We start from the raw sequence: 20,440 nt of genomic DNA, 5'->3' as shown, positions 1-20,440 counted from the left end.
GTACTATCTACAAGATGCACTGCAGAAATTCACCAAAGATCCTTAGATAGTACCTTTCAAATCCACAAACACTTCATCTAGAAGGATCAGGGCAGCAGATATACGGAAACACCAGCACCTGCAAGCTCTCCTCCAAGACACACAACATCCCGACTTGGAAATATATTACTGTTCCTTCACTGTTGCTGGGTCAAAATCCTGGAATTCCTCCCAAAGGGCATTGTGAATCAAGCTACAGCACATGGACTGCAACAGTTGAAGAAGGCAGCTCACCACCACCGTCTTAAACATAACTGGGGATGAGCAAAAAATGCTGGCCAACCAGCAAAACCCACATATATGAGTGATTAAAGAAGTCAGGTAACTCTGGCTATTTCTGTGGAATTGTTATTAGAGTCACTCTTTGCGTTTGTGTATGCGATTGTATAGTCAACATAAGAGTCATCACTCAGGACGTGTACATCCGTGTGGAGCCAGTATTAAAGTCACTCAGTATATATGCGTGGGGGTGTGCCCGTGTATGAGAGAGAGAGCTCGGCCAGGTGTGTGCGTGTCGAGTCAGGATTACATTCACCATGTGTATGTGTGTTTATACGTATGTAGTCAGCATTAGAGTTGCTCTGTATACGTGTGTGTGCTTGCATGGTGTTATTGAGAGAGAAGTGTCAGTGTTTAGTCACTCTGCACATTTATATGTGGTGTGAGAGATCAAGTGTGTATCTATGGAGTTAATATTAAGAATCAGTGTGTGTGTAAGTGTAAGAGAGAGCAATCAGGTCACTCTGTACATGTCTGTGGACTTAGTATTAGAATTATGATATGTATGTATGTGAGAGAGACTCAGTACTAAAGTCAGTTTGTGGGTACAAAGTGTGTGTATGGAATCCGTATTATAGTTACTGTTTGTGTGCATGCATGTATATGTGGGATCAGTATTAGAGTCACTCTTTTTTTTGTGTGCGCCAGAGAGAGAGAGTGTGTGTGTGCATGTGAGTATCTGTGTAGTCAGTATTAGAGTTTATGTATGCACACGGTGGCAGTGTTAGAGTCACTGTGTGTGTATGTGAGAGAGAGAGCACGCGTGCAGTCAAATCACTCTGCATGCGTCTGTGGACTCAGTATTAGAGTCACTCTATGAGTGTGAGACAAAGAGAGGGAGATTCAGTATTAAAGTTGCTCAATTTGTATGTATGAAGTGTGTGTGGAGTCCATATTATAGTCACTGTGTGTGTGTGTGTGGGTGTGTGTGTGTGTGGGTGGGTGGGGTGGGGGTTCAGTATTAAAGTCAGTGTGTGTACACAGAGTCAGTGCTGGAATCACAGAGAGCACGAGCGAGCAGTCAGGTCATTTTGTGTGTGTTTGTATAGTTGGTACTAGATTCACTCTGTATGGGTCTGTATATAGGTGTGTGTAATGTGTCTATAGTCTTTGTTAGAATCACTCACTGTGCGTGTGTGTATGGTATGAGGAGTCAGGTGATTCTATATGTACGAGGAGTTGGTATTAGATTCACTCTGTGTGTGGGTTGCATGTATGTATAGTCAGTGTTAGAGTCTCTGTGTGTTTGTCTCGAGTGTGAGCAGTCAAGTCAGTGTGTGTATGTCAGACAAAGAGAAAGACTGAGCAGTCAGGTCACTATTTGTGCCTCTGGATGAATATTAGAGTGTGTGTGTGTGTGCGTGTGTGTAGTCAGATTCACTCAGTTTATATGCACAAAGTGTGTCTATGTGAGAGTGAGCAAGCAGTCAAGCCACTCTATGTGTGTCTGTGGACTCTAATAGTCACTGTGTGTGTGTGTGCAGGGTCAGTATTGGAGTCACTTTGTGTGTGTTTGTGCCTGTGTGATAGAGAGGGAGAGAGGGAGGGAGCAGTCAGGTCGCTGTGTGTGTGTGGAGTCAATATTAGAATCACTGACTGTGCTTGCAGTAACAAAGTCACTCTGTGTCCGTGTGGTGTGAGGAATCGATATTGTCATATTTTGTTTGTGTATGAACAGGGTCAGTATTAGAATGTGTGGGTGTGAGACAGACAGAGCAGTCAGGTGGACTCATTATTGGAGTCATGTTATATGTGCGTATTTGTGTGTGTGTGTGGGAGGTCAGTATCAGAGTCACTCAGTCTGTGTGAAGGATCAGTATGGGAGTCATCACTGTGTGTGTGATACAGAGAACGCATACATACACACCTGAATGCAAGTTCACTTTTAGAGTCATCAGTGTGTGTGAGGGGTCACATTAGGGTCACTGTGTGTGTGGAGTCAGTATTAGAGTCACAGTGTGTGTCTTGCTTTGTGCGTGGTTTGAGATGTGAGTATCAGGGTCACTCATTGTATGTCTGTGCGTTTCTTTTTAACTCACGTTGTAGGATGTGGGCATCGCTGGCTGGGCCACCATTTACTGCCCATCCCTTGACAGGGTGATGGTGAGCTACCTACTTGAACTGTTGCAGTCTACGTATGTAAGTTAACCCATAATGCCCTTATAGGGAAGGAATTCCAGAATTTTGACTTACCAACAGTGAGGGAACAGTATTATATTTCCTAGTCAGGATGGGGAGTTGCTTGGAGGGGAACTTGCAGTTGGTGGTGCTCTCAAGTATCTGCTGCCCTTGACCTTCTAGCTGGAACTGGTCATGAGTTTGGAAGGTGCTGTCGAATGATCTTTGGTGAATTTCTGCAGTGCATCCTGTAGATAGTAGACACTGTTATGACTGAGCATTGGTGGTGGACCGAGTCAATGTTTGTGGGTGTAGTGCCAATCAAGTGGGCTGCTTTGTCCGGGATGGTATCAAGCTTCTTGACTGGTGTTGGAGCTGAAGTCATCCAGTGCCTGTGGAATTCATCACTCTCTGTGTGTGTATATGTATTAAGTCAGCGTAAAAATTGCTCTGTGTGTGTCTAAGGGGTCAGTATTGAAATCACTGTATGCGTGTTATGGTATGAGGAGTCAGTATTTCATCACTCAGTGAATGTGTGTACACAAGGATCAGTTTTAGAATCAGTGTGTGCACACGAATGTGTGGTATGAGCAGTCGGGTGGCGGTGGATGTGCTTGTGTGAGGAGTTACTGTATACTTGTGTGTGGAATGTATTAGAATCACTCAGTATGTTTGTGTGTGTGAGGGTGTGTTTTGTTACTGTGTGTATGGTGTCAGTTGTGTGAGAGCAGTCAAATCACTGAATGGAAAGCAGTTAGGTTGCTATTTGTGTGTGGAGTCAGCATTAGAATGACTGTGTGTGCATATGTGCAGGATCAGTATTCGAATCACTCGATGTGTGTTTGTGAGGAGTAAGTTTTTGGTCACTCTGCTTGGATATGTATGTGTGAGACAGAGAGTGCAAGTGAGAGAGAGGGGTGAGGTCACTCACTTTGCGAGTGTCGAGTCAGTATTACAGTTGCTCAGTGTGTGTATAAAGGTTCAGAATTGGAATCACTACGTATGCATGTGACGAGAGCTGTCAGTTTGTGGTCATTCAATGTGTATGCGTGTGAAAGAGTGTGTGACTGAAAATGCGGAGTATTTCACTCATGAGATAGATCAATACTGTATGGTCTCTCACTCACTGGGACCAACCTACAGTGCGCATTTTGTCACTTGGATTGACTGATACTGCACAGCATCTCACTCACTGGGATCCAACGACACTGCACAGTATACCACCCACTGGGATCAGTGTTCTCTGCAGAGTATCTTGCTCACTGGAATCATCTGACACTGCACAATATCCCACTCACAGGGATTGACAAATACGGCACAGTATCTCACTCAGTGGAATTGACCAATGCTGTCTGGCCTCTCGCTCATCAGGTTCACAGAAACTCTAAAGTGCAGAATGAGGCCATTAGGCCCATTGAGTCAGTACTGACCCTCCAATGACCAACTCACCCAGACCCAACACACTACCCTATCTCTGTAACACCACATTTACCATAGCTAATCTACCTAGCCTGCACATTTTTGGACACTACAGGGCAAGTTAGCATTGCAAATCCACCTAACTCACATCTTTGAATTGACACCGCACTACAAAACACTAGAAAAATTCCAACATTGCCAATTTCAGCCCCATCAGTTTACTCTTGCTCATCAGTAAAGTGATGGAAGGTGTCATCAACAGTGCTAGCAAGCAGTACCTGCTCAACAATAACCTGCTCACTGACACCCAGTTTAGGTTCCACCACTGATACTCAGCTCCTGACCCCATTAAAATCCTGGTTCAAACATGAATTCCAGAGGTGAGGTGTGAGTGACAGCCCTTGACATCAAGGCTGCATTCACCGATTGTGGCATCAATTCCTATCAGTGGTAAACACCCTGCTGGTTACAGTCATACCTGGCACATATGAAGGTGGTTGTGGTTAGAGAAGGTCAGTCATCTCAGCTCCAGAACATCTCTACAGGAGCTCTTCAGGGTAGTGTTCTTTGCCCAACCATCTTCAGCTGCTTCATCAATGACCTTCCTTCCATCGTAAGGTCAGAAGTGGGGATGATTGTCAATGATCACACAATAAGTTCAGCAACTTGTCACATAAACACAGTGGCTACAACAGCAGGTCAGAGATTAGGAATACTGTGGTGAATAATTCACCTTCTGACTCTCCAAAAGCCTGTCCGCCATCTACAAGGCACATGTCAAGAGTGCGATGGAATACTCACATCTGGATGAGTGCAGCTCCAACAACACACTAGAAGCTTGACACCATCCATGACAAAGCAAGCTGCTTGATTGACATCACACCCACAAGCATCAAGTCTCTCCGGTGCCAACGCTCAGTAGCAGCATGTACTATCTACAAGATGCACTGCAGAAATTCACCAAAGATCCTTAGATAGCACCTTCCAAACACATAGCTACTTCCATCTAAAATGACAACGGCAGCAAGTATGTGGGAACACCACTATCTACAAATTCCTCTCCAAGCCACTCACCATCCTGACTTGGAAATATATTGCTGTTCCTTTGCTGTTGCTGGGTCAAAATCCTAGAATTCCATCCCTAAGCGCATTGTGGATCAACCACAGCATCTCACTTACTGTGGTTGACCGACACTGTATAGTACCTCATTCACTGGGATCGACTGACACTCATTGGGATAGAATAGTATCTCACTCACTTGAATAGAGTGACATTGCACAGTATCTCACTCACTGGGAATGATGGGCCCCGAACACCATCTCGCTCACTGGCTTCAACTGAAAATACACAGTAACATACTCACGGGATTTGATTGACACTGCACATCACCTCATTCATTGGGGTCGACTGCCATGGCACAATATCTCACTAATGGGGTCGGCCAACACTGCACAGAATCTCATTCACTGGGGTCAACCAATACTGCATAGGATCTCACTAATTGGGATCCACCGACACTGTACAGTATCTCACTCACTGGCCTTGACTGACACTTAATATCTCACTCGCTGAGATTAACCGACAGTGCACAGCAACTCACTCACTCAGATTGTTGGACATTGCGCAATATTTCACTAACCAGGATTGACAAAACTGCAGTCTCTCAGTTACCAAATCCACCTATAATGCAGTGTATCTCATTCACTGGGATCGTTTGAAGTCATACAACACCAGGTTTTAGTCCAACAGCTTTACTTGAAATCACAAACTTTTGGAGCGCTGCTCCTTCATCAGGTGAAGGCTTCTGACTTTGTCCACCCCAGTCCAACACTGGCATCTTCACATACTAGAATTGTTCAACTTTGTCTGGTCTCTCCCTCACTGGGATTGACCAAAATCATGCAGCATTCTTCCACTGGGATTGACCAATGTCAACCACAGAGTTGCCATCACTCATTGGATTGATTCAGGATGGAGCATATTAGATCACTGTGGAGAATCAGCCACAGAAAAGTGTGCCTGTGGAGTACCGTGTGTGTGTTGCAGCAGATGGCATGGAACTGCTCAGATCCCTCGAGATTGATGGAAAGGCGCACATTTATTGTCCATCCCTCGAGAACATACTTGCCTTGGCAAGTATAACTGAGTGGCTCATTGGACCCGTTAAAAGAGTTGACCACTTTGCAATGAGTCTGGATCCACACATAGGCCAGACCTGTAAAGACAGCTGATTTCATTCCCTAAAGAAGCATTTGTCACTCAGATTGAGCTTTTCTTTCCCAATTAGGAAAGTTCCACAGTCACCATTTCTGATGACAGATTTTTATTCCTGAAACCGCCTAGCTGCCCCTGTGGAATTAGAGTTCATACCTCTATATTGTTTGTGCAGTAATATATTCACTTACTACCATTCTCTCTGCACTCCTGCTACCACTAACTTAAGATAGCTCAACCAGCACAGAATAATAAGTCAATTGAAAACATCTCCAACGCTGCACACTGCTCTGAAAACCTGTTTCCTTTGATACCTAACCACTGAACTCCTGCTACCACTACCTTAGGATACCTTACTCAGCACAATAATAAACCAACCCTGCTCAATGCTCTCTAAATCCCACTCATTTGATCTCTAACCTGCAATCTCACCATGTCCACTCTAACTGGTTGTAACGTTTCTTGTGCTGGTTTGAAGCTCAAGGTCCTTTGCTGACAGCCAGAGACTCAGTACTGCAGATGCTTTGGAGGCATGGTGTCGGGATAGGAGCACAGAAGAGTTTAAAAAATGTGGTTACAAATCAGGGAGGTACTTTAGGATGAGAAAGGAATTAAGCTGCTTGGGACTTCAATGGGTTTTTAATTCCCTAAAAATAATTATACTGTTCTTAGTTATCATGCATGGATCAGTACTTCCACCTGACAGCAGACACTTAACTAATACTTCACTGAGGGAGTACTGGACTGTACAGAATGTGCCAGAATACTTGCTACAAAGCTGTGTTGATGCAGCTGGGAGGTGGGAAAATAATGCAGTAAATGATCCACAGTTAAAGTCAAGAATCTAACTGCCTGCAAAACTTGCTCTATTGAACAATAATGTTGCAAAAAGACAGAGAGATCACACTGCTGGGATGGAAAGTACATTTTTTTTTTACTGATGTTTACATTGGAAAGAGTTTAAAAATACAATCGTTTTGGGTGTCCATAACGCTAAATTAATTGATTCACTTGCAAGTCCCTGGTCTAAAATGATTAAGTCTTTAAAATGTCAAATCAAACCATTCCCATGTAGCATTCTTTTTCAGATAATTTTCCTGCTCCTGTATTACACCAAATGCAACCTTCTCTCTGCAAAGCCTATGCTTTGTCCTTTGTTCTGAGGAATATGTTCAAGCAAGAACTAGAGGATAAAGAGCTTGAAATCTGCTCATTTCAGCAATCACTGCAAAACCAAAAATATTTGTGGCTAGCTTAAAGCAGTTAATTTGTCAAAAACAATTTTTTAACCAGTGTTTATCGATTATATTCAGACAGTAGCTTGAGAGCTGCACCTTAGTTTGGACAGATGGAATTTATTCTGCTATGCACTGGCTATTCAGAGAAGTAATTGCATGGGGAAATATCCCTTAACATGTCTAGCTATCCATTTCTTTCACAAAGGGCTTCACCATTCTAATGTGAAAGACCAGTGTGCAACTCATCAAGTAATTACGTCACAAATATTTGGGGTTTTACAGTGTTTTGCTCTATTTTAAAAAAAAATACAATGAAAAAATAAACATCAGAATTAAAATTGTCTTTTGGTGTAAAAACGTTGCAATAAAATGACAGAAAATCATTTTTACATATTTTAAGCTTGAACCTTTCTGCTGCTCTCCCTCTCTACCCCATGGAATAACGGCTTTCAGTCCGGTTTAGATGCGTGAAACCAGGTGGAAGGAGAGTCAAACATGTTTCATGAAATTATAAAAGTTATTTGGCATACCTTGAGCCAGAGAGAGAGGGCAGAATTTGCAACACAAATACATATTCAACTGAGAGTAAGAGCCATTCAAGTGGAGGGATTCGAGAGACTTGCCAAGAACTCTTTTTTTACAACTTGTCGAGAGTATCACAGCTAACCTTATCCTGTTCTCAGCTAAAGTCTGACATGGTGTTAACTTCCAACAACTGATTGCTTGGGGATTTTGAGAAAAGGAAACAAAAGGCAGTTATTGGCATCATAATCAGCTATTCTCAGTGGGGAACATTGGGTAAACTCTAATTCTGGGTTTTGTGGCACAGTGGTTAAGTCCCTACCTCTGATCTGTATGGCCTGGCTTCAAGTCTCACTGTTCTAGGGATGGGTCAATGTACATCTTAATAGGTTGATTAAAAATACCTAAACTCCAATTCTTCATACAATACTTGTGAATCTTTTCACCATATCCCACCCTCCTCAATAGGTATGACTCCCGGGGAGCCCAACATCCTGTAGCCTCATGCCAGAGTCATTATATGTCCACTTGGGTGAGTCTGCTTGTGAGAGAATGAGAGAGTGTGCGCACACATGCATGAAAGAGAGAGAATATGAAGGTATCGGTTTATCCATGCATGTGTGCAAATGTATGTGTGTGCATGTGTGCCAATGTGATTGTCTGTGTGTATGCGATTAAGTGTCAGTGAAACTAACCATTGATTGTCTATAGAGCAGTCAATTAATTGCAAACATGATCATCTTTCTTCACCAAACACACACACACATATATCCAATATAGGGTGCTGGATAGAAATAAGGAGGAGGAGTTCCATTTTTTCCCTCCATGTGCTCATACACCCTCTCCAAATCCACTATGACCCTTGGGACACTGATAATAATTGTAGCATTTCCCCACTACCCCTCAGCTACAATGAATCAAAACCAAATGCTTTCTAACATACAGCTCTGCTACTCAATGGTTAATTATATTCCTGATCAAAAGGCGATCACTCCAACAGGATGTTTTGGAAGCGAGCACTCACAGTGACCAGGTGCCACACCTTGTGACACACTGTGACCAGGTGTCACATAAGAGCAAGTCTATCTTTGCTAATGATTTCAACTCAAAATGTCCAAAAGGAAAAATATAACGCAATAAATGTATACATAAAACACGGAAACACACAATTCTGACTTTTAGATTCAATGTGCATACATTCCCAAGAAGTAAAAACAGACCCAATATCTTTCCTTAATCTTAGTTTAGCAAAAACAGATTAGCAGCTGGAACTGAGCTCTGCTCACAGAGGGGACTTTACTGTTTTAATGCCTCATTTTATTCTTGAGCAATGTCACAATTTAGAGGGAAGTTAAATGTGGAGAGGCCAAATACCTGAGCTCAAGGTCAGCCTCCTCCCACCATAGGTGTCACTTTGGGACATTTTCCTTTTCTTGCTGGCCTCAAATGAGGAATGGGGTGGGGGAGGCAGTGGTGAATAGAGAATGCCTTTAGAAAATCATTAATAACAACTGAAAAAGTGTCATACTGGACTCAAAACGTTCACTTGGTTTCACTTTCCAGGGACACTGCTAGACCTACTGAGTTTCTCCAGCATTCTCTGTCTTTGTTTTAGATTTTCAGTATCTGCTCTATTTTGCTTTTATTTGAAGAGGAGACAGGATACAAGGAAACACAGAGGTCTAGTGCAATTCAATCTCTTTCCTTGCTGAACTAAGCCTAAAGACTCTGATGAGTTTTATATCTCACTGGCTGAGGCATCAGGGAGAATTAAACTCTGCACACGTGAAACCAAGGAGTGGAAAACATGTGGGGTCTGTATTACAAAGGAAGAATCTGTACAGCCAATGTCAGAACGAGCTCTTCTCAAAGTCCTGAGATCTTCACAACATAATGTCATAAAATACAATGGGATAGAATCCACTCACGCATTCACTGTACTACTCACATGAAACACGAAATAAATAGAAATGATCTATTATAGCTTTTTAAGTTTTTTTTAAATAAAACATTATTCATGCAAGAGCCACATAATAAGCAATTTCCTACCATTCAAGTTTGTTTACATCCATGTGTAACAGCTTCACTTTATTCAGCTAGTGCTGAATACAACTGGTTGTCACTCTAGGTGGCTACAGTGATCAGGCTCCACTACAACATATGACATTGGGAATGAGTTCATCCTCTCCCCAACAGCCCCATTCCCTGGCCAAATCGTCAGCGACTATCGATTATTGCCAAGAGTAAACATCAGGGTATTTGCTGGTCAGTAAAGTAGGCATTAAATCTGGAGATTAGTGGTGAGAGAAACCTTGTGTATGTGGGCGACCTCATGACAACTGCTGTCTTGAGTGAACCAGAACAATTTGAATGATGTCTAGGCATAATCACTTGAGACAGAGGGAAAGCGCAAACGACAGAGAGAGAGACAAGAGAGAGTTGAGGGGCTTGGCAAGAAGGTTGATGAAATGGGGTTTGGAGTAAAAACGAGGAAGTAGGGAGTGGATGTAAACCAAGGCATTTGAGGTGAGAGACAGCATTCTGGTCACCAAGTGCAGCATTAAGCTGTGCTAATCCACTGTCATTGGCCAGCACCCTGGTGATACTGTGGACAATATGGACAGCACTGTGCATGTTCACTTTACCCCTCCCAACATCAAAGCTGCTGCACTTATCTAATCCATCTATTAAAAAGTAGTAAGGCTGGGCAACCCCATGAAAATATAAACTTTATTGCCCCAAATCTAGGATCTAATCAACTCGATAGTCAGCCTGATCACTCTGGCACTGTATCGTGACATTCCAACATGGAGTCTAACAAACACAGTTTCAATAATACAGAAAGGAAAAATTCTTATTTATACCCGGTATTTTACAAATGAATATCTCTACTGCCTGACATGTAAAATGAGATTGGCCTATACCATAAAAACCTACTAAACACCCTGCAGTGATCTCACTACTAGCAACAAGAGAAATACTGGACTTTTCCCAACATAACACATACCATAATAAGCCCTAAAAACTATCATGCAATCGATATACTGTGAATATCTATATCCTATTTCTCTGGCCAATCTATTCTATGTAATGATCACTTTGGCTGTCTCTGTGTGATATGCATGCAATGTATAAGCCAATGGTGTGGACTTTGCAGTCAGAAGTTAACTGCAGAGATTATAATAAAAAATTTATTCTAAATTAAAGCATAAAAAAATAAAAATGCAATAAAACTGCATTTTTTTTTGTTTTTGAGGACATCCAACCAACCAAAAGATTGAACGACTTTGATTGATTCATTTCTTATTATTGTCGCCTGGGCTTTGTACTGGGGCCCCTAGATGCGGGCTGCACACCAAGTCCACTGGCATGTGTTTGGGAGGAGTGGAGAAACTGGCTCTGAGAACTACACACACATTAAATCAAGGCACTATATGTGCATGCATGTGTGTGTGTTTGAGACAGCGTATATGCTCACACAGTTAAATAAAGGCAAATGTCTACTAACAAGCTGTGCAGTCAACAACTGTTCACACAGATGTGCACTCCAGCAGAAAGGGGCCTAAAAAAACATTAACTTGTGGAAAGCTAAGTCAAACTGGCAAGAAATGTGTCCCGCACTGTTCTGATTTCACATTACACTGCTCAGTGGTTTTTAAGATTGTGGGACTAAAAGCTTTATCAGAACATGTTTTTTGAATTCAGGGGTGAATTCTCAGCAGAGTAGCCCAATACCTCTCTCCTTGTTTCCCACCTTTGCTGCCTTTCCCCACCCCTCCATTACAGTCCATTCCAATCCATGTTGTCTTCAGGTGGGCAAAATAGTGTTTTTGAATAAGGACCAAACAGCCTAAGTATAGTGTTAATTTAGAGAGCTTCACCACCTAATTCAGGGGTAAGTTGAATCCCTCCACTTTATCCTACAGACTACTGAGCAAAGGGAAATAGAGACATGGGAAACAAAATGAGGCCATTCAACACCTGAGCTCTATTCTGTCATTTAATTGAGACTTTGACTGACCTGCAACTTAGTTCAGTTTTTGCTCCATATCCCTCACCTAACAAAACTCCTTTGATTTCAGTCCTGAAAGTTCCAACGACCTTCAGTGTTCAGCCTTTTGCAGGAAAACTTCCAAATTTCTACTCCCCATTATGATTTTGTTCTAATGGACAAAATGTCTAAATTCTGCAATGACCTGGTTTCACTCCCTCATAGTAGACTTGATGTAAACATTGTGGTTGCAATATCCACCAGAATCATGAACATGCACATCTGTCTTCACCAATTTGAAAGGCGGCAGTGGTAGGGTTCGCAGTCTCTGAAAAACACATTCGTTACTGAAGATTCCAAATTAAAGTGAAACATTAGCAGACTGCTTCACCTGAGAACCCGTCCTCCACACTCAAACAGCTCCCCAATGCTGTCGCCATTACATGAGGCCAGCGTAAGATGTTAGCAGTCAGAAACAAATTGTAAGCATTACCTTCTTAGCCTGTGAAGTTGCACTGCAGTGCATAAACATGCATCTGCACACTAAATATACAAGTGCATTGCGTACATATATGTGCACTAATACACAAAGTACTTTTTCAAATCAACATCAAAGCTTTGCAGCATCTCTGTGACAGTAAAATTCTCTGATTTTCTAGTTGGTCATAGTTCCCTTTATATATATATATAAATGGCAGAGAACACCAGTCAAATAACCAATGTTATATGATGCAGATTCACCCATACAATCATTTATAGAAGGTAACCTGCTATTTTAAAGCAATATAACTCCCAGTAAGATCAAAGCTTCTATTCAGTAATTATTTTCTCTTTGGTTTTTCTTTTAAACGGCTTATCTTATTAGGCCTAAATTATAAACTCCTTTCAGTTGCCCTGCATAGATCATTTATTGCAAAACACCTTGAACAACAGGAGCCTTCCTCAGGATTAACGCAGAATGAAAAAGTGGCTTATCATCTGCAGACTTTACGTGCTGGAAATATTCACTGTCATCTCCTATTCATGAGGGAGGGTTTGAAGCAGGAAAATAAACAATGATACTGAAGAGGGGGATGGAAGGGTGGCTGAAGTGTACTCCATGGGCAAATGAGTTTCCATCACTCTTATGCATTTGAACTGACATCCCTTTATCAAACAAATCTTACCAATGTATTATAACTGTGGATTTATGGAGCAAAAGTGGGGTGGGTGGGGTGGGTGGGGGAAGCTGAATTTTTGAAAACAGACTTTTAGTTCAAGACTGCCCTGTGCAAGTTAATGTGAAGAGAAGACAGAAATATCAATAAAAATTACATTGCCACTACATTTCGTCTTGTTACCCTCTTCAATACATTTTTCTCTGCTCTCGTACCTTCCCACTTACCCGTACTTTCTCACATACCTTTTCCCTTATATTTCAAACTGCGGCACTTTGTAACTATTACGGTCTAAAGGAAAACACAGACTGCATAACCTTGGTGTGAATCCAACTGAACCTTTACTTGAGCAATCCAACATTATAACCATGTTCTCACACAGAGGCTTAACTACAGCAGCAGTTGCTAAATGTTTATCCTTTTACATTGAACCTACAGATCAGTTGGTCCAAAAAGTTGTGTCTCTACTCTACTGTTCACGTCCTTTCTCTGTTTCAACAGGCAGAGTTCAATAAACAAGTATGAACGTTAACCCTACATTCACTGAAACATTTAAAGGCTTCATGTTTCTAAAAAACTTGAATCACAACACAAGTCAGAGCACAAAATTGGGGGCAGGAATTGGCCATTTGATCCTTCTAGTCTGCTCCACTGATCAATAAGGTCATGATCTCAACTCCCTTTCCCGTCTACCCCACATAACCTAGCTTGCCTTGTCAATCAAATTGCATATCCCAAATCATGGAGGAGGGAGCTCTGTGTACCAGTTGTCCAACACAGTTACACAGGTCATTTGTTACAACTCAGGTGTACATCAGGGCACTTATGCAACTTCTGACTGAATTCTCAACTCAGAGCGAGGAAAAAAAATTATGAAAAGCAAACTGTGTGGATAAAGCACATCAGAGGGTTTGTAGAGACAGTGATGCAAGTTGCTAACAGGTGTCATCCGAAGTTCCTGTATTCCAGAAGACTAATGCAGAAGTAATGAATTGGTTGGACATGCTAGCAATGGGAGCTGCATAGGCAATGCATTTCACTCTGTGCTTGGTCACATCACATGACTTCTGCTTTTGACCTTCCAAAATGCATCATCTCACAGATGTCCAATTTATACTTGATCTGCCATTTCTCTGTCCAACTTTCCAACTGATCCATATCCTGCTGTATCCTTAGATAATCTTCTTCACTATCCACAATTCCATCAATTTTGGTGTCACCAGTAAACTTACTATTCAGATCACCTACATTTTCATATACATTACAAAAAACAGAGATCCCAGCACTGATCCTTGTGGGACACCAATGCACACAGACCTCCAGTCAGAAAAATACCCTCCCACAACTATCCTGTCTAGCCAATTGCTTAAGGTATTCTGACCATAATCAATCTCAATTCTTAACATCTGATCTCCAGTTTCCACGCCAATAAATTTGCTGTATATTTGAAACCACCAAATGGACTTCATTGTTTGGTAAACTCCACACATTGTATCTGAAAGTTGACCTAAGAAGCATTTCTTATGAACGTGCAAAGAACAAAAAACAGCACAGCAGGAAAAAGCAGATATCATAGAATCCGTACTGTGCGGAAGCAGGCCATTCAGCCCATTAAGTCCACAAAGACCCTCCGAAGAGCAGCCCACCCAGATCTACATTGCCCCACCCCCATCCTATCCCTATAACCCTGCATTTATCATGGCTAATTCAACTAGGCTGTACATCCCTGAACACTATGGGCAACTTAGCATGGCCAAACCACTATCTTTGGACTGTGGGAGAAAACCAGATCATCCGGAGGAAACCCACACAGATACCGGGAGAATGTGCAAACTCCACACAGACAGTTACTCAAAGCTGGAATGGGACCCGGGTTCTGGTGCTGTGAGGCAGTAGTGCTAGCCACTGAGCCACTGTGCCACCCCTTAATCATGCTTAAATTTATTCCTTGCTCTTATCTGCTCCCAGGAATAAATTGAATTTGGTAAAAGCATTTGTAGGGTCTCTTCTTCATCCTACTTTGCAACATAACCCATACCGGTAATCTAGAGAGAGGATAAATAGACACGCTGTTTGCGTAGCCCATAGAATAGTGACTTCCAAAAGATACCATCATCACAAACAGTCACTGTCACCACTCTTCACATTTGAACAACCCATTCAAATTCATGTCCTGTTCTCTCTGTTATTTACTGCTTTCCCTCAGCCCTCTTTCTGTGGCCTAACCAAATCCACAACCCCAACAAACACTAACTCCCATCAATAAATGAAATACACAGGTTCTTGCTCGTCCAAATTACAGTCAGGATGAAATTGAAGTTCAACTTTTCAGCTTCCCCAAATCTAGGTACGGTGAAGGGAGGGGGCTGGGTGTTGAAAGAGGAATTACATGTTCCAGTTACAAGGCACCGGGGTAAGCAGACATTGTTCCAATGTTATAGTCTTTAATTTTCTTCTCCTAAAATATTTGCACATAAACAAAAATTATCATATTATTTGGTGAAGCAACCTACTTGCTCAAAAGCAGACTAAAGATTGGACCTGAAAATGCCACAAAAGTGTGCCGGGGACTGAATGTTAATACAGTGTGGCTCTGTTCACAATGAACCAGTGTACAATACAGACTGATTCAGAACTGATAATGCTGGGTCAATTTAATTAATAGAAATATTCTATAGGATTGCACTGGGAATACTAGCCCAGCACAAATGTGACTGGGAAATCTTGGGTGCTCAGGCCAGCTCCACGATTTAATCCTGATGTGTCAAGGCCATTTTGGGAAAGGATAAAGTCAGAGCGAAATAATAAAAAAAAACCCAACTGACATGATTTTACATAAATCTTCAAAGTCACAACTTGCAATTTGGACAATTTCAATGTTAAAGATTAAGATAAGTGATTTAATTGGTTTGATATTGCAACCAACTGAAACTAGTTCATAATCAGTACTTCAGTATCATAACTTGATTTCAATGTGCCAGAATGGCCCAAGGAACAGGCAATTTAATGCCAGAATATCGAAGTCGCAAAACACAATAACAATGCTAGCTGAATTCAACTGTGTAGTATGCTTTATTCTCCCTGTATTAGACCTCAAAGGAACAGACCAATCCCAGATATAAACTGTGTGAGATAAGCACAAACCCTTATTGCCATACGCCAACTTGTGTTTCAGCTTGTTTCAAAACTGACTGAAGAAAATTAAAAATGAGATGACAGCTCATTAGCCTACAGGGGTTTCTAACCAAACCAGGCAACAAATAGAAGGCTGCTGACAGGACCTGGTCTGACAGCTTTGTAAAGCTTTTCATTGACAGCTGCAACTTTTCAAACAGCAAACCACCACCTAAGCTGGTGTCAAAAACAAAGACAGAAGATACAGGCCTTCGGCCTACCAAGACTGCACTGACACATGTCTTTCTAAACTAAAAACCTTTTGTCTCTATGTGGTCCATATCCGTCTATTCCCTGCCTATTCATATATTTGTCAGATGCCTCTTAAGCGTTGCTATTGTAACTGCCTCCATCACCACCTCTGGCAATGCATTCCAGGCACTTAACATCCCGTGTAAAAAAGCCTGCCTCTCTCATCTCCTTGAAACTTACCCCCTTTTAACTTAAAACTATGCCCCCTAAAAATTGACATTTCTTCCCTGGGAAAGAGACTCCAAGTATCCATTCCCTGCATGCCTCTCATAGTTTTCTAAACTTCCATTAGGTTGTTCCTCATCCTTCAACGTTCAAGTGAACACAAGCCAAGTTTGTTCAATCTCTCCTCATAGCTAATACTCTCCAAACCAGACAACACCCCATTTCTGTACTCTCTCCAATGCCCCCCACATCCTTCTTGTAGAGTGGCGACCAGAACTGTACACAATATTCCAAATGTGGCCTAACTAAAAAGTTCTATACAACTGTAATAGTTAGGAACCAAAAGGAAACTGAAATAATCAGCTGTAGTGCATCCTGGCAGTGAATATATTAGAGGCAAGTGCAGAGAAATCACAGAGGTTTGTCAGGATTCACAATCATTCCCCCATTTGCTCCCAGGTTTAAAAAACAAATCACCAATTAAGCTTGACAATGGGTTGCATTTATCAACCATGAGGAAAACCAGTGGCAACTGCGTCACTGGCATAATACCCAAATTACACTGGCACCCGTACGTACAGCAATAACTATGCAGAGTCTGAAAAAAATATATAAATTGCCAGCACACATGCGATTTGAGACTGCAGCAGCGCTGACAGTTTACCCAATCTCTTCAGTTGCCCATGGATGCTGTTTCCGAAATGTTTCATAGTCTGACATTTATCACCCAGTATTGGTGAACCCCAGTATTGGCATCGGGCGTGCATCATCTCACACTGCATCAAAACAAACAAGAAGAAAAAAAATACCCAAGCAAAATGGTTTGGTATATTCTGGCAGACTTTCACTGCGAAGAGCAATTCTGCAAGCCTCTCAGATATGAACCCTTGTCATTGTTTGAAATAAAATTAAGCAGCAGTTTCTCATGCGTTTGAAACACACTAAACTATCATAATAACACAGGTGCCTGCACACTAATACATCGAGAGTTCACATCAGCTACACTTTCAACTTTCAGATTTAATAAATTAGGTAAAATCCTTTGCTTTCCTTGATCACAGTGCATAACCCGGTAATATTTAAACACTATATAAAGTTGCAATTCCTCTGCAGCGTGCAATGACCATGTATTCTGTGAGGAGAGGTTAAAGGGGAAGGGCAGAAGTTAACGGCAGCATGTCAGCTTTTCACAGTAGCAATGAGACAAAACCTCAGTTCAAGATGTGGCACGTGACACCTTTCCTTATTTGCTCTTCAAAGCACAACAGCCCACACTCCTCAGTCAATTGAAAAGATCACAACACTAGACAGAAAGACCATAGATAGGCTAAGTACAATTCCTTGGTCTCAGGAGCCTTGACTTGATGGCATGGGTGCTGGCGGTGACTTGCCGATTCCAATTCCCTCTCCTGTCCCCTGCATGTCCATTTGCTGCTCTGCTGGCTACCTGGAGAAGATGGGGAGGTGCTGCTGGCTGAGGATGCTGCTTGTTCGTGGGGATTCAGTCTTTGCCATGACTTCTTTAAACCACGAAGCCACGTCCACTTCTAATGTCTCATAACGTTTAATGAAATTGTGTTCCTGCAGTGACAGAAGAGGAGGTTGTTCAAGTCAATAATAGAATACAAGAAAGCATAAACTTCTTCACTCATGCAAGTGTCCATCCTAGATAACATCCCAGGAAATCTCCCACCGAATTTCTATTCTTTCAAGGGAATGAAACTACATCTGTGGTCTTGCACACTTGCAGCCTGAACACTGAAGTCAAGAACACTGTTTGCCTTAAGCTCGGATCTGATCATAGTGACATCTCGCAAGATTTGTTTTTAATATCCTACCATTTAAGGCTCATTTTCTTTCTCTATCACTACCTTAAAAATGTTTAATGATACATAGCATGATAGGAATATAAGTTATGAGGAGGATGCAAAGAGACTGTAAAAAGATATAGACAGGTTAAGAGTGTTAACAGATGGCAGATAACATCTGAACTTTGAGACTATTAACTTCGGTAGGAAGAAGAGGAAAGTGAGCAACTTTAAACATTGATGTTCAGAGAGACTTTTGTGTACTCACACAAGGACAACAATAAGCTAACATACAGGTTCATTGAGCAGTAGGAAACATATGGCATGCTGGGAATTGAGATACAAGCATAATAAAGTCTTGCAATTTATGCAAGGGTTTTGTTGAGACCACACTTAAGTAAGTATTAATCTCTATATTCAGGGTAGGATATACTTGCATTGGTGGTAAAACAGTTAAGATTTATTAGGTTAGCTCCTGGGCTGAGAGAGCTGTCCTATGTTGAGAGACTTAGTAAATTGAGACTACAGCCTCTGGAGTTTAGAATAATGAAAGGCAATCTCATCAAAACCTCCGTGATTCTGAAGGGGCTTGACAGGATAGATATTAAGAGGTTGTTTTCACTTGCTGGAGAAACTTGAAATACGGGATACACAGTCTCAAGATAAGTGGTCAATCATTTAGAGCAGACATAACGGAAAATTTCTTCAGACTTGATATCATTGGAATTCTCTATCCCCAAGGGCTGTGGGGACCCTTACGCAAGGACATTTATGGCTGAGATAGACAGATATTTGGATTGGATTTTCCAAGAATGACCTGAATGGATTTTGGCCTCCACTCCATGCCTCAGGTAAGGACTTGGAGTTTGCTGCTCACAAGGGTGGTGGAAGCAGAGATGATTAATGATTTCAAAGGAAATTGAATGGGCATTTGAAGGAAATAAATTTACGGGGTAATGGATCCAGAATGAAGGAATGCAACTGCATGAATTACTCTACAGAGAGCTGACACACACTCAATAAATCGAATGGCTTCATGTGCCATGTGCATGATAACTCAAAGACAAGAGCTCCATTTCCTGCTCTCCACTCCTCTTGCAAAATTCCCTATTTAAAGAACTCTGAACAACTTCAAACTAAGCTTTCAGAACTTCCCAGAGCTTCCCCAGGGTCACTGGTGATCAATCAGGTCCTTACATTTCAGTAAGTTCTCTAAGTAAAATTTCTTTATCATATCATAGAAATTACAGTACAGAAGGAGGCTATTTGACTCATCGTGTCTGTACCAGCTCCCTAAAAAGCTACCCAGCTACACCCATTCTCCAGCCCTATAATAATCATCTCCATTATCCACTTTATACTCTTCATTGAGGGGGATACAATTTCAAAATCCACCTTGAAAACTCAGCATGTTTATAATTTAATAAATCTGCCTTTCTTACACTAGGACTCTCATAGTGACTCAACAACACAGACTATCCTCTCCCTGTCAAAATGTCTGTAAAAATACTGTCTTTTGGTATCTTAACTGTTTTTCTCTCGTATTCTCTCAGTCTTTCAACTTCTGTGGCAGTTTTCCTCTTTTCCATATATTTACTCTTAACTTTCTAAATTAACAGCTCCGAGAATGCATTTTTAAAAAATTCATGGAATATGCCCAAATCATTCATCCATAGGTTCCCAGTTGAAAACACTTCTTTTCCCTTCTTGGAACATACTTTGTGTGCATCCTTTCCTTCTCCTCTTTAAATATTTCCCTTTGTTAATCTAGTCTCTCACTACCAATATTTTGTATAATGCAGGAAAGGTTGTTTTTCACCTTCTTCCTCATCAAACATTCTCATCTTTGTACTTTATAAAATATACCCTTACACTAAAGCTAGTTACATTAGGATCACCTAAATGTGATCTACTTAGATGACCACAATATCCAGAACCAGTACAAGTGATATTTCTTAGATAACAAGGTGTAGAGCTGGATGAACACAGCAGGCCAAGCAGCATCAGAGGATCAGGAAAGCTGACGTTTCGGGTCTGGACCCTTCTTCAGAAATGCTGAAGAA

General features: G+C 41.5%; 1 protein-coding gene across 1 annotated transcript in view; it reads right to left on the bottom strand.

The window, feature by feature from the left end:
• Window positions 1-6,985: 6,985 nt before the first annotated feature.
• map2k7 (mitogen-activated protein kinase kinase 7) overlaps window positions 6,986-20,440 on the bottom strand; it is a 113,300-nt gene continuing 99,845 nt past the window's right edge. The window contains exon 9 of the mRNA XM_048617853.1: window positions 6,986-18,150. Within this exon, the coding sequence (XP_048473810.1) occupies window positions 18,013-18,150 (138 nt within the window). The 3' untranslated portion in view covers window positions 6,986-18,012. The remainder of the gene's footprint in view (window positions 18,151-20,440) is intronic.

The sequence above is a fragment of the Rhincodon typus genome, chromosome 38 (genome assembly GCF_021869965.1).
Source record: "Rhincodon typus isolate 14 chromosome 38, sRhiTyp1.1, whole genome shotgun sequence".
Lineage (NCBI taxonomy): Eukaryota > Metazoa > Chordata > Chondrichthyes > Orectolobiformes > Rhincodontidae > Rhincodon > Rhincodon typus.
Note: the sequence above shows the minus strand (reverse complement) of the source record. Positions and strands in the feature narration are given on the sequence as shown.